This window comes from Peromyscus leucopus, chromosome 1, assembly GCF_004664715.2.
Source record: "Peromyscus leucopus breed LL Stock chromosome 1, UCI_PerLeu_2.1, whole genome shotgun sequence".
In the NCBI taxonomy this organism is placed as follows: Eukaryota; Metazoa; Chordata; class Mammalia; order Rodentia; family Cricetidae; genus Peromyscus; species Peromyscus leucopus.
This window is the reverse complement of record NC_051063.1, coordinates 37368036-37382884: the sequence shown is the minus strand read 5'-3', so window position 1 is coordinate 37382884 and position 14849 is coordinate 37368036. Positions and strand designations below refer to the sequence as shown.

The following is a 14849-nucleotide window of genomic DNA, read 5'->3' as shown; positions in this document are numbered from 1 at the left end:
CAATAAACAATACAGTTAAACACAATGCAGCCACAGTTTAAGCAACGAGTTAGCTAATCTTTGTTTCATGCATATAGGTATTTGCTAAACCATTCCTGAGGCTGGTATATGTTAATAGGAGACATGGAATTCTAGACCATGGACTATTCAGCTCAGGCAAGGTGTTTGGGTAGAAATTGCATACCATAAGGTATTACAGATAGGATAAAAGCTCTTTTTTTTGTTTACCATAGAAATTTATTATGCTTGGCTCACACATTTTGGGGGATTTCTGAAAGGCTCTGAGGAGTAATCATACTACTTATTTTTATCTGCTATCCTTGCCTTATTTTTAATATACTATTTTAAGCCTCAAGTTCATATATTATTTAGTATGCTATTAAGTCTAATTAGATGGATGCTGACCATTGTTCGTCTAGTTAAATTCTTCTGTTTTCCCTTTTTTATTTGCTGAGTTTCATCTTCTCTACTAAGTTGCCAAATTGGCAACTTGTGGAGCCTTAATAATTAAGCAGGCCTGATGGTTTAGTCTGGAGTCCATATAGAAGTCACTAGTTGATAATATAACTACAGTGTTATGAACAAGAGGAGTGTGAGGTCATCCTCCATGCCCCTTGGATAGCACCTGGGGTCCTTCTCTCAAACATTGTCATTTGTGAAACCATGAAGAAAAGCAAGGCTGTGTTAAAACCATGCTGCAAACAACTTGGACCCTCTGTGAAGATACTCCTTTCTTAAGAGCATGGGAAATTTTCCTTAGCAGTCTAGGTTTATAGAAGGAATAGATTTCCAAGCAACTTCATCAAAGATGTTTTCTCTGAAATCTCTGATTACTACTCAGTTAGTGGGGTCTTGAAAGGAAATAAACATTGGATTTTTAGTAAATGTCTATTACAAAGGTTTTGGCTTTGAAACTTACAACTGCATGTAGATTATTAACATACATACACATGCAAACATCAAAACATGGGCATATGTAGACATATAATGAAAAAACTTTCTAGTCCAAACATGAAAGATGTCTCAGAAGCAATTAGGAAACTGGCCTGTTTCCTAGAGAATATTAGAAACATAAAACCAAACTATGTATCTCCAACAAGAGGACTTCTCACTTTCACCCGGTGAAATGATATTACTTCTTAGTCCTGAACATGTTTATATTCAAATGAGACATATAAATAACTAAATGAGAAAATATAATTTATCAGAACAGCATACTTTTAATTTATTATCTCCAGGAGAGCCCCTCATGAAGATAATTAGAGGTGGGTTGGTTTCTATCATTGCTTCATTGGATTTGTCTATATCATTTACAAAACTAAACCAGGTATAAAAAATTAATCAGGTAACAGAATGTGTTTCATGTTATTTAAATTGTATCAAAAGATATTTGATAAATAATCTGTACTCTGTGGGAAATAAATTATGCATAAGAAGCAAAAGTTAATGTAATTTACATTCCATACAAGAATAACCTTAATTAGAACCGGGCATTTTGCTAGTCAAATAAATTAGTAGTAAACAGTTTACGAATTTCAACAACTCTTTAAACGTCTTACCAGGTTAATTACAGAAGTACTTACTCTGTATTGTCTTTATGAGATCATGAGATGTTATTTATATATTTAAATATATGATATATGCATTGAACACTTTATTTTGATAATGTTGCTTATGTCTGTCTATTTTTCCTTGTGTTTATGCTGGCATTCCCATGGAAGAGCATAGAGCTCAAAGGACATATCCAAGTTAATATTTGAGGAGTTGAGACTAGACTTCAGTTTTGTTTGACTCCTAATCCTAGTTCAGCACTACTAAAAATAAAAAAGATTCCCTGAACTACTAGACCAAGAGGGAGAAAGGAAGATGTCTAGTTATATATCTGGGTAATTGAGTTTAGGAGATAAAAGTAGCACAGTATTTAATTCATTACACTGTCATTTCTAATCCACCTGTAAAGCACACACACACACACACACACACACACACACACACACACACACACACACACACACACACACACACACACACACCAATACTGTCCCCAATGCCACAGAACAATGTAGGGCACAGGAATAGGCATTTTCTAACACTTTCCTCATGAAAGTGTTCATTCCACCAGTTTATACAGATTGTAATGTTTGAAACTGTGGACAAAAGAAAGAGTATAATAAACTACAATCTACAGGAAGCATAGCAAGAGCCTAGATGAGAAAGGCAAGCACTGCCTGATAAAGACTCAAGTGAAATCGTATATGATCACTCAGAGAGCAGACTTGCTGAAGTGAGATAATTTACTTCTCTTGCTGTCTAGTGAAAAGTGTGCCTTCTAAGTGAATTTCATTTTTAATTCATACCAGCATTCCTCTTTCGCCACTTTTCTACACAGACCATTTCCTATTCTACTTCAGCTAAACAATCACAGCTCAAGAAAGAGCCTATTATTCTTGGTATCTGCCTGTTCGGTAGGATATGCCTATGGTGCAGATGAAGTTCACACTTCATTTAAATTACTACTTGAAAAGGCAATGGTGACTCAATACAGACACTAGAAAGGGATGTCATGGGAGACCCTTACTATAGGAAATACAGCAATTCAATTCTCCTTATCTTTATCTCAAAAGTTGAAGATTGAGTGTAGCAATCAGAATCAGCTCAGCTTGAGTAAAGTAACAATGGAAAATTCTCAGGGACATGAACAAAAGAGGTACTTTTTCCCCCTTATGCACAATATCCACCACAGGTGGGCAGATTCTTCCTACCACATGGGGAACCAGACTGGAGAAAAAGCCATTTCAAATGTTTCCATTACTATAGCATAGGAATAAAACTTGCAACCATTGAATTTCTTCAGGTTGGAAGAGAACCATGGAATTCTTTCTTCCAACTCAATTGTCTTAAATAAGTGATGAGGCTATCCCCAGAGAGTAGAGAAACATCGTTATCATCCTACATGCCCCCAAAGACAGTGGGTTGTCAATATTTGGTCTACATGGTGATGGTCACCATATTAGGAACATATTCAATATTTAGACCATCTTTAATAAAAATATTTGGAGAAAACACATTCACATAACAGGAATAAAAATGTCAGTCATTGAAACATGAACAAAAGGGGAAGCTGAAGATAGGAGTTAGACAGTTTTTGAAACAGTTCAAACAGGTGGTACAAGGTAGAGATGTAGATTCAGGAAAGACCACATGAAGTTGGGAGGGGGATAAGACCATATGAAGTTAGGAGGGGGATGTGGAAATTGGATATGATCAAAATTCATTGTTTACATGTATGGAATTTTCAAATAATAAAAATCTTATTTAAATAAAGCAAAATGTTGAATTGCTTTCCTTATTTTATTCAAAAGTTTATGTTTTTTTGGTCTTCATCCCAGAATTTATTGACATTCTCTTTGAGTTTCTTGAACATGTTTATAATTGTTATTTTGAATTTATTACCTTGTGCATAATCTGAGTTGCTTCCCTCAGTGAACATTACTGGGGAAATAATATTTTACTTTGGAGGACACATATTGTCTTGGTGTTTAGTGTTATTTGTGGTTTTATTTTGAAACCTGGGCTTTTGCAGTCAGAACATTAGTAGTGTCATTTGATATGGGCATCTGTCCCACCTTTGTTGAGTGGGCATTTGGATCTCTATTTGCTGGTACCCCAACTTGTTAGGTTTTGGATCAACAAGATGACACTTGCAGTTTGGTCTTGGGAATGCTCAATGTTGATATGCAAATGGTTTATCTGTAATGTCCTAGCTCAGCTATGGCTAGTTGCAGCTCCTGAGCACAGGAATGAACCCTGCCTCCCTGGCCTGCTCCCCCGCTGAGAGCTAAAAGGTTTTCACTGCAGAGCCTCAGAAGTCTATGAAAGCACATATAGTCCTGAATGGCCCTTATGTGGCAGGAACTGTGGTTATAGCACAGATGTGTGGTGCTCTTATACACATTTTTTGAAATTCCCAAATAGTAAATACTTTTTTAAAAGTCTTTAGCAAATTTGTCAATGACGAGGTTACCATGGTCCAAAGTAGTAACACTTGTTCATAAAGTTTGTCTGAGCAATGTAAACCTTGCAGAATACAAATACTACTTTGGTGCCATCTTTAGAGAAACTACAGGCTAAGGTGACTTTGGAGAAGACCCAGTTGATAAAGCTTGGACCTGTGGTCCCTTCAACTACTACTAATTAAGTAAGGTTTTTTTTTTTTTTTTTTTTTTTTTTTTTGGTTTTTCGAGACAGGGTTTCTCTGTGTAGCTTTGCGCCTTTCCTGGAACTCGCTTTGGAGACCAGGCTGGCCTCGAACTCACAGAGATCCACCTGCCTCTGCCTCCCGAGTGCTGGAATTAAAGGCGTGCGCCGCTGTGGAGCCAAATTCTAAATTCAAGTTGAGGCTTCTTCACCTAGTTCCATTCTTTCTTTGGATGGTTCATTGCCAGCTTTAAGCTTCTCTGTCCTTTAGCCATATACCTTTGGTTTACCTCTTATTAGCCTTATATTGATTACAGCTTTCCTATTTTAATGACCTTCCTAGTTAATATAATATTATCTTTATAACTCAAATCCCCATGTTTAATCTATTTTCGAAGATGTCTTTCATTTTTCTGCCCTCAAAATTTGCAATCTGTATCTGTAAGGAGTAACACAGATTAAGCAGAAAATGTATTATTTGTGTTTGGTATTTTTCCACTGTCCCTTTTGTTTCTTCTAAATACCTTTCAATTTAATTTTATTTTTGAGATTATAATACAAGTGTAATATTTCTCCTTTTTCCTTTCGTGCCTGTAAATCTTCTCATATAAATCTCTTAGCTCTCTTCTGAATTTATGTTTTTTTTTCATTGTTATATATGTTTACATATATACATCTATGTTTCTAAATATGACCTGCTCAGTCCATATGTTGTCATTTGTAAATATATTTTCAGGGTTGAGCATTCGGTTTTAGATAACCAGCTGGTATGTTCTTCCCATAGTGTCATTTAAGGAGTTTGAAAGACTACAAGTATAAGCACCCTCTCTCTCCAGTAAGTCATCACAGCCTCCTCAGAGCATGGTGGTCTCTCTTCCTTCCAGGAGTGGCAGATCCACACCTGCCATCCCAGAAGACTCAGAGAGAAGCATGGGATAAAGGGCCCAGAGGGCAAAGCTTGCTCACTTGAGCAGCTGGTTTTAGGATAGCATGATATGCTCTTCTTGATGAGGCCACTAAGGGCAAGAGAGCCTTTTCACTCTCTCTGGGTATCTGAAAGCAAGGCTGGTGGAGCTCTCCCAGACAGAGGGCACTTGATTAACCTAGTGGTGGCATCCTGATAAAGGGTCAAGTGCTGCTCTCCATGAAGGATTCTCAATTTATTTCACAGACAAGATAGTTCCATTCAACAAGCTTTTTCTGTTCCCTGGGGCATCCTCTCAGAAGAGGCTCAGGGAAGAGAGCCAGGGATACTTCACTGTGGTTTTTCCCTCCCACTCTTCAGGAACCACTGGACAGGATCCATGCTCTTATCCTACAGGGCATTCGGTACAATGTCTAGAAGGAGGGGACCAGAGCATGAAGAGAGTGGCTAAAATCAGCGGCATTGCTGAGTCAGCTCTCACATAGTGGGTTCATTTTTGTTGCTTGTATCTTTTGTATTTGTCTAAAATGTCTGCATATGTTATTACGTTGGAAGCTGTTTTAGCTTTCCCAATGTTCCTTCCTCCTTCACATTTTTCAATGAAGACTCTTGTCTTCTGCTTTCATGTTTATTTAGAGTTTGGGAAAGACTAATCTAAACCCTCTAATCTGCAATGGGGCAAAAACATCTGAAATTTTAGCAGTGGTACTCTATCTATATGACTGCAAGGATTAAGAGATGCCTGTTCACTTGACCTACACTTGACCCATGACAACTGCAAACCTAGGACTCCTGGTGGTGCCATTGGAGGACAGATGCAGTGTTTACAGTGGGGTCAGCCTCAGGCTAAACAGAAGCCGGTGTTGCATAGCCATCCTTGCTTTCTTATGTACTGGCTCTATTCTTGCAGCAGCTTCTATGTGGTCATAAGAAAAGGAGAAGGAGAGAGAAAAGAAACAGCTTGATGACATTCTGGATTGGTTCTGAATTTATCTCTCTCTGAACTGGATCTCTGGACCTTTAAATTAAATGTTTTTTTTTTTAATTTATTTTACAACACCATTCAGTTTAAGCTCACTCCTACCATTTTCTCAGTTATTTAAGTGATTGAGAAAAGAATCAACAGACCTTACCTAGAATAAAAACTACAGGTTACTTGTAGGCAGCCTATTTTGTGGAGTCTCAATACATATCCTGGCCTTATAAGGTAATTTCATCATTGCATTTTTCAATCAGGATAATAATGCTCTCCATAACTAAGTCACTAATTTCTCATGAGTTTTATATGAACGTTGGGTTTACTTTGACTACAATTCTGGACAGGCTAAAATATAATCAATTTCCTTAATCAATGTTTTGACCTCTAGCTTTGTAGCTTGCTTTTCAATGAAATTATAGAAGTACCTCTTTCACTATAAACCCTCATAACTGATACTAGCCACATTGTTACTATATATTCTTCCATTTTCTTATTGTCTTTATTTGATTCTCAACTTTGTGAAAGTCAATTCATTAATCATTTTACTATCTCACTATCAACATTCTTTGTTCCAAAAATGTCTTTCAATATCCCAGTCTATTTCATAATCTAAAGAACTAAGTTTTCTTATTTCCACATTGTTTTCTATTATAAAACAATCATTAAATATAATTGTTACATTTAATGAGCATCTACTATATTGGCCAAGTGCTTTCTTTTATTATTTCTTTAATCAACAAAAATACCTATGGGAATGCTGTGATTTTAACTAAATTACTGATACTAATTTATTGTCTGATTTCTTCATTTGTCTGATAGATCCATGAATATTAGGGACAAAACTATGAAATTAGCGTAGATCTCAGTAAACCTGTCATCTCTTCACCATAATGTAGACCTCCCTGAATTCTAAGTGGCATGGCTTTCAAACAAGTCACTTGCTCTCAGATTGTGGGAGAAATTGCAGGGAGAAGTTGAAAATGTCTTCTGGGCAACTCACTTGTTCCAGGTCCTCTGGTGACCTTTTGTTTTCTCTGGTTGCATCTTGATAGGGCAAAATGAAGAGCTCAGCAGTGGTGGGTAAGCCAGGCAACACTGCCACCAGGATGTGCTGGCTGGGAATCCCTGTGGCCTGTGGGAGACACAAAGAGACTGTGTGAGTCCTACGAAGAATGAGGACAAAGAGGCAGGTATTAGGCACTAATACAGACAGAAGCCATACTGAAATGTGAAAAGCGATGGCTTAGGAGCAGACCCTTGGGTACCGCAGGCAGCAGTGGATAGAAAGGGCATCCTTGGGTCATCAGTTAGGTTCAGAGCAGAATGTTTGATTCGGCTCAATCTGAGATCCATCAGAGTGACTGTCTTCTTAGTTGTTTATGCCTATACTTATATTTCTTTAAGTAGAAAAATTTTAAGAGTAATAGCTGACTTTCTACCTAGTGACTCTGATTACATGAAGCACTTCTGCTGAAATCCAAATGCCAAAAGGGGATGAAATTGATCAGTATACATTACATATATATATGAAATAAAAATGTCACAATGAAGCCCGTTTTATATATATAATTAATACATACTCATATAAATTAACATAAAGATAAAACATTCAAATAGCATTCAAGAGTTTCTTCCTTGTTTAATCATTTGCTCTCATACTGATAGCTTAGGGTTCACTCTGAGTGCATTCCCAAGATAGTTATAGAATTCGCTTTTCCCTTTGTGGCCACTCAAAATACTATGTTTTTACTTCACTCGGATTTTAATAATCATATTAAAAATAACTTGTAATTATTACTCCTATATCTTCATTCTACATTTCTGTGGCTCAAAGTAGGCTTTTTTTTTTCAGTTATGTTAGCTTGGAACCATCACCCATTCATTTCTGACATATGCTTTCCTCTTTTTCTCCTGCTACATGTAAGAATTTAACCTGTCGCCTTCTGAATGAATGATCTTTTCGTTCCTTCTTGTGGATATCCATCTACTGTTGATGATCTCAAGTCAGCTGTTCAGGTCACCACCCTGGAGTACTGCAATGGTATCCTCATCTCAAAGAGGCAGGCTCTTCTGTTCCATTACTCCTGCCATAGTCCAACTTCAGTCATGTTATTCTGTTTAAAGTGCTTGCAATCAATCCCAGTGCTACTGATTTAAGCATATGCACAAGGAGTTGTATAAAGTGGTTCCACTCTTCCTTTTCAAACCAATTACCTACAGCTTACATGGGCTTTTATTGCTCTAGCCAAATGGAATCCTGAACAATTTTTCTACATTTTAGCTTTTCCTGTAGGTGTATTTGTACATGCCTACAATGCTTCTTTGAATATCTTTCTTATATATTTTGCTGGTATGTTTCTACATATCTCCTATAAGTCATCAAAAGGGCTATGTATTTTAGAACATTTTTTCATGATTTCCAACTGTAGTGATTATTTCTTAACTGCTTTTTCCAAATTGGCAGTAAATCCAATATACTAGTGCTTTTTGATTTGCCCAGAAGATGTGCTAACTTAGCAATGTTATATGCAGCTTTTCACTGTAAATCCTTGAAGCATGATTATGCCCCACTTTTCAGGTGAAGATACACTACAGGTTGTGATACTCAGGAAGATGACTCAATGACTAGTCAGCAATCTAGAAGGAAGTGGAGCAGGTATGGGCTGAGGGAGCTGGGCTGTCATGAGGACCCAATCGAGTCTCAAGAGGTCTCATAAGGAGATAGACTGGCTCTTCAGAGATGTCTCAAACTGACTCTATAGACTCACATTTACTCAACATGACCTACTCTGAGGAGTATCAGAACAATGCAGCCCACAACACAACTCCAGCTAAGATACCTATTCCAGCTAAGAATAGGTATCTAGGTATCCAGGACCCAGGGCACACAGTAACTGCAACAAGGTCAAGCAGAGGATAAAAATCATCTGGGAAAGGCTTGGTGGTAATGCTGTGAGCTTTGACATAGCTATGAAGCATATAAATATAATCTGTCTTCTCTGATTCCTTTATCCTGATGCCACAATATAACTGATTACAGCTGACAGCATATTGTATATGCCTACTAACTTTCAAACTCTGAGATTAAGTTCAAAGCATCCTTCATATTCAAAAATTATCTATTGATAGAAATTCATTTAAAGATTCCATTATGCTATGCCCATATCAAAAGCCGATCTGAAGAAGAAATAATAACCAATTTTATATAAGACTCTGTCACATAGCAACATAATAAACTGTGAACAAGATGACTCAAGTTGTCCTTCTTGTTGGAACAGCACAATTAATGAGGTCCCTTAGGACTTAATGAAGTGGCCAAGTGTAATTACTGATCTCAAAGATGGGGGAAGTAACAATTGGGACAAGAAAACAGAACAGTTGTGTCTTGGGAAAACTGAACAGCATTAATTATTCCTTGTCTCTAGATCACCATCACCCTATCCTGGGAGATGTTGATCCAACACAATTATTCTACATCCAGGTGCCTATTATATACAGCAAACTGGAAATATTAATGAACAGTGTTTCTAGACCACTGGGAAGCTAGTTGTAATGTAGATGTCCACAATTTCTGATCCATAGAAAGTTGGTGTGGATAGAAATAAGAGTCAGAAATCTCGGCTTTGCTGAGTTAGTTCCTTGTTGATGAATTACTGGGGGTAATCACAGTTTCTGAGGAACCAAGGTGCTTAGAAAATTATAAGAGAATTATGTAAGAGTCTGGGAAAGGGATCATTGAAGGGGATAACCTATCTTCTTGGATATCAGAAGAAATAAATCAGTTGTGGTCCTGGTGACAGGCAACTCCAAAGACAGTAATCCTGAGTTCTGTCAGACCAGTCATCTATCAACTGAGCCTTCTGGTGGCTAGGATATGGAACCATTAATGTGGTAGATGCTAAGAGCAATGCAAACAGAGGTGAAATGACAGTTACTCAGAGGTACCCAAACTTTCCCCTTCTCCACTCAAATACTCCCTTTATCCTTGTTTTCTATTGAAAAAAGACAAAGACGAGAATACGGTAGCACTACATAGAGTTCAGAATCTAACTCTGAGGGTCTGACTTCAAACCCTGACTTTTAATTACATGGTTTTTGCCTCCTTGCTGAACTTACTCACCTATAAAGTAGAAATGAGCATAAAATAAATATCAGTTTCTTTTTGCTACTAAATGTAGCTAAAAATATGAAGCATCAAGAAAACTGAGGTATTTTCAGTGTTAAATATTTGCCAGTAAAGGCACAGGTGAGAAGGTGGACACTAAGAGGCAGCACATGCAATTGCCTTTCTACTCAGAGGTTATCTTAGTGTCCTCACTGCATCTCCACTTTGCATCAAGCTCCAGCATGTTTGGGGAGCAGAAAAGAATATATACAAATGATATATTGATATTTCCTATTGTGCTAGGAACACATGATGGCTTATCTTGGTTGTCAACTTACCTACATCTGCAATTAACTAAAACCCAGGCAGCTGGGTAGACCTGGAGGGATTTTTCTTGATTGGATCATTTGAGATGGGAAGAATCACTCTAAGTTTGAGCACTTTAACCTGAGAAGATCTGACCTAAATCTGGATCAGTTAAGGTCAGAAGACCCACACTAAATCTGGGGCATACCTTTGGTAGCAGCCTATAAAAACAGACATGAAAGAAGGATGCTTTTGCTTTTTGCCTGCTAGCCATTACTCTTACTGGCAAGTTAATTTAGCCTGCTGCTAAGGCATTCCTTCACTGGTATTAGAACCTAGTTTTTTTGGGATCCCAAGGTATATTGAAGAACAGTTGAGATATCCAGTCTCATGGACTGAAAAACTGTCAGATTTTGGGTCTTTCTGTTGGGAGATATCCATTGTTGGACTAGCTGGACCACAGCCTATAAGCCACCCTAATAAATCTCCTTTAAATATATCAATTCTATCAGCTGTGTTTATCAGCAAATACTAACTAATGCAAACACACTGTGGGGATATTTCTGATTTCCCAGGAGCAGATGCTTCACTCTTTAACCCACTGATGCAGTGAAGCAGATGGGAGAAGGAGTGTTTAAGAAAGATGTCTGCTCCAGTCTTCAGCGACCCTGTGCCCACTGAGGAATAATTCTCATCACCTTGCTACTCTTCCAGAAAGCTTAGGAAGATTAGAGGCTGTGTTTCATTGTAAGACCCCAGACATGAGAAACAGGAAATTCAGTTCAGTTTTGGAGTTTGTCACCTATTATTCATGAGAGTCTGGAGGAGTTATCTCAGTTGCTTTGTCTACAAAAGGAGGATACTAATCACCTTCTCTTGGGAAGGAAAAGAAATGTCTTTAAAAGAATTAAGACACTGAAATGTGGGTAGGTGTCCTGTATCATGTGCTCTTGAAACTCTACGCTGACAGATGTAGATCCGGAGCCTGGGCTTCTTTTATTCATTACATTCACCCTTGAAGACACTTAACCAGGGTTCCCCTTGGTTACACAGTCATTGATTTTTCATTTGCTAATGAAAAATTTACCAAATTCCGAACTCAGCTTCATAACTCTCACAGATGCCCATGTCCTTCTTGAAGAAGAATTAGCTTCACAGGAGGCAAGGGCCATATGTTTCTGAGGGCTGCACTTACCCAATAATGAAGACAGGCATACATAAATGGTTCACAAATATTAAGATACCAAACTGATATCTGCTTTGGGCTCCAGCTCTGTCTTCTCCTTCCTTTGCAAGGGGTCTGTTCTCCATGAAGCCATTCAAGGTCAGGGAATGACTCTGTCTGATGGGGAGAAGGCAATGCTTGTACTCACTTCCACCAGAGACTTTTTGATGACTCTGCTGATGTCCCTCCTCCATTCGGGGATGTCAGGGTTGTAGTCATCCAAGTTTGGAGAAAAGGCCAAGCGAAGAGACCGGAATTCCTCTGTGGATATAACAGTAAGTCCCTTACTACAAGGTAAATAGCACCACAAAGCAGTCAAAATAATGTTCCTCCTACAAAGTCTTTCACACTCACCATAGTGATCCTTCTCGAAAGGAACCTACTATCCTGTCCCTGTTACTCTCTAACTCTTCCTTTGCTAAACTGAAACCAGGGACTCTGGCCCACACTTAGCTGTGTAGCCTTTGCCCGTTATTCCTCAGCTTTAGGCTTTGAAATCTTGGACATTAAATAATCCAAGGGCCATGGATACATGGCAATATTATGATGCCAGAACACATGAATACGCTGTTCCTCTAACAAGAATGCCCACTCTTTCCAGTACCTACCCACAAAAATATTCTAAAACTATTTAGTTTTTCTTGACTGACCATTCTTTCCTTATCACTGATGTTGCAATTTCAGTTTTTAAATGATACTACTGTATTGAACATATGCTTTTATCATTTTATGAAAGCATAGTAATTAGGATATTACATACTTATATTTATTAACATAATTATTCTACTGTTGGGATGTTACTCATAAGTTTCATAGGATAGCATTTCATGTTGTTCCTAACATCAGGGATATTTTAGTTTTCTCTGTAGTTCCTGAGTTAGTTTTGATCTTCCAGGAAGTGGAATGGTGATTCAAGTAACAGTGACCTTACTAGAAGAATTTTCTGGGAGGAACTAGGGAGAGGTTCAGAGGAGACGTGGAGAACATTTAGACCAAGGCATGCAGGACAAGATTCAGCTGGTAGAGGAAGCTCTGTGTTCCAAGAAAGGGTCAGCTTTAGTACTCCATGACACTGTGTCATTAGCTGACATCTGTACCCAGAAAGTGAAGCTAAGACCCCAGGCTAGTGCAAGCTTGAGAACACAGTGTCAGGGTGTATTTTTATATCTTCAATACCCCTACCTCACAGTGCTTGGCACATAGAACATGCAGAACACATTACTCTCTCCCCAATCTGCTAGTGCTCCACACTGCACTTAGAATATATGCATTTTCTTACCCCAGTCTTTTTCATCCCACATGACATAATATATGTAGCCTACCTCAGCTACCTCATGTCCTGCAGGGCTTTCCTGTGTGCACATCTTGTACTCCTGGGTTCTGTCCATCCCATGGCTTCTCCATCATGTCACCCACTTTCTGTAGGTGATGTTTCTACTTGCCCCACATCACAGCATACCTGGCTATTTCCCTCAATCTCACATTAGAAAGGTTGATCTGACCACCAAACACAGAGATCATCCCACTCTCTTTTAAATTGATACCATCATCTGATATTTCTTGTTTTATTTATATTTGTTGATATAATATATATCAATTAGGATAGAGGCTTTGTGCTCTTGGCCCTGGGATTGTATTTAGCAACTGTAGGCTTTGAAAGACCATGCATGGGCCGTGTAATTTGTGGATGTGTATTCAATGTGTAAATGATTCCATTTCCATGAAGGTTTTATTATGCATTTACTTTTTTGATAATCAGTTCTTGTTTCAAGCATGTCCTTGTGCCTCATTGGGGGCTAAGTGACACCAGTGATGCGAATTATACATCCAGGAAGCATAAAAGCCCACTTGTGCATTTCCTAACAATGCTAACGAGCTTTCAAACACATGCTTTGAAAACTCTTACATAATAAAATGTGTATTTATGACAGTGGCTTTGTTCCAAAGTTATGTTTTTCAAAGCCTGACTATTTGTGAGTCACTGGTCATCCGCGTGAACATCACTAATTTATTTCTGGTGGTGAATAATTACAACAATATGAATTTGCTGTGTGACAAATGACAGCATTAAAGAGTCACCCTCTGAGTTATAACTTTACTCTGAAGTCAGAGGTTTATGTCATTCTCACTTTCTCCTCACCTCTCACCACAGGGCAGTGACTTCAGCTATAAGGAAAGGTATCTAGCCTTGTGAAGGGACACAAATGGTGTAACTTCCTCATTATCACTTAACACACAAACCAGCATGAGAGGTGAGGGTAGAATGGCTTAGAAATGTTCTTCCTAAGTATTCAAATGCATGAAGGAGGGATAGAAAAAATAAAATGCCAATTAAATGGCAGGTTTTTTTTGAAGCTGTTAAAGCAGATGAATTGGATACACATACCATTTGTAAGGCAGACCTGTGCGCCTGAGCATTTGAAGGGAAACAACACAAGGCAGAGGACCTTCCTTTCAGTCTGTTTGGTGGCCTTGGGTAGACCAGCTTTCTTCCATCATGCCTCAATAGACTGCCTCCCGCTGTTTGACATGATGGTCTCTACTTTCCCTCTGTTTTGCTAAGTTCTGTGCAGATATCCTCTGGGTGTAGCTACTGGCCTCTTAGGATATTCAGTCTAGAAAACTTGCAGCTGTTGATTCTGTCTCTGTCATTTTAAGAAGTAAATCTTGAATAACTTAGAAACATGTTTCCCTAGGACCATGGGGAAGATAGTCCCTTAAAATACAACCGTAACCAAAAAAGACAGAGCTGCCCTCTTCCTACCTCTGTAGGAAGGTGGAGACTAAATTCTCTAGGTGACTGTAGTTGCTTCAGAGAGCTTAACCACACTAATGACCCCACAGATGCCCCAAGGCTTTCTAATACTCTCTGCCAGCTAACTCCAGGATTAAAAAACCCATTCTTCCTTTTTTCTCAGTTGAGTTCAAGGCTGCCTGTTTATCTCTGGCCAGTATAATCTTTATTTAAGAAGTCACAATGTATTAGAGGTTTCAAATCACTGGGCAAATGCTATTGCTCAGTGATATAACACTTGCCACACAAGTGTGACACTCTAGGTTCAGTTCCAGTTGCTGTGGATATCACTCTGTATAAATAAAATGCTGATTGGCC

At 38.3% G+C, this 14849-nt stretch overlaps 1 protein-coding gene across 6 annotated transcripts in view; it reads right to left on the bottom strand.

Moving 5' to 3' along the window:
* The window catches only part of Sorcs1 (sortilin related VPS10 domain containing receptor 1), a 533290-nt gene that overhangs the window by 23337 nt on the left and 495104 nt on the right, over positions 1-14849 (bottom strand). For all 6 annotated transcript variants that reach the window (XM_028874638.2, XM_028874643.2, XM_028874641.2 and 3 more), the window contains exons 22-23: positions 11886-11998; positions 7102-7233 (exon numbers count right to left, since the gene is read on the bottom strand). In XM_028874638.2, coding sequence (XP_028730471.1) covers positions 7102-7233; positions 11886-11998 — 245 coding nt within the window. The remainder of the gene's footprint in view (positions 1-7101; positions 7234-11885; positions 11999-14849) is intronic.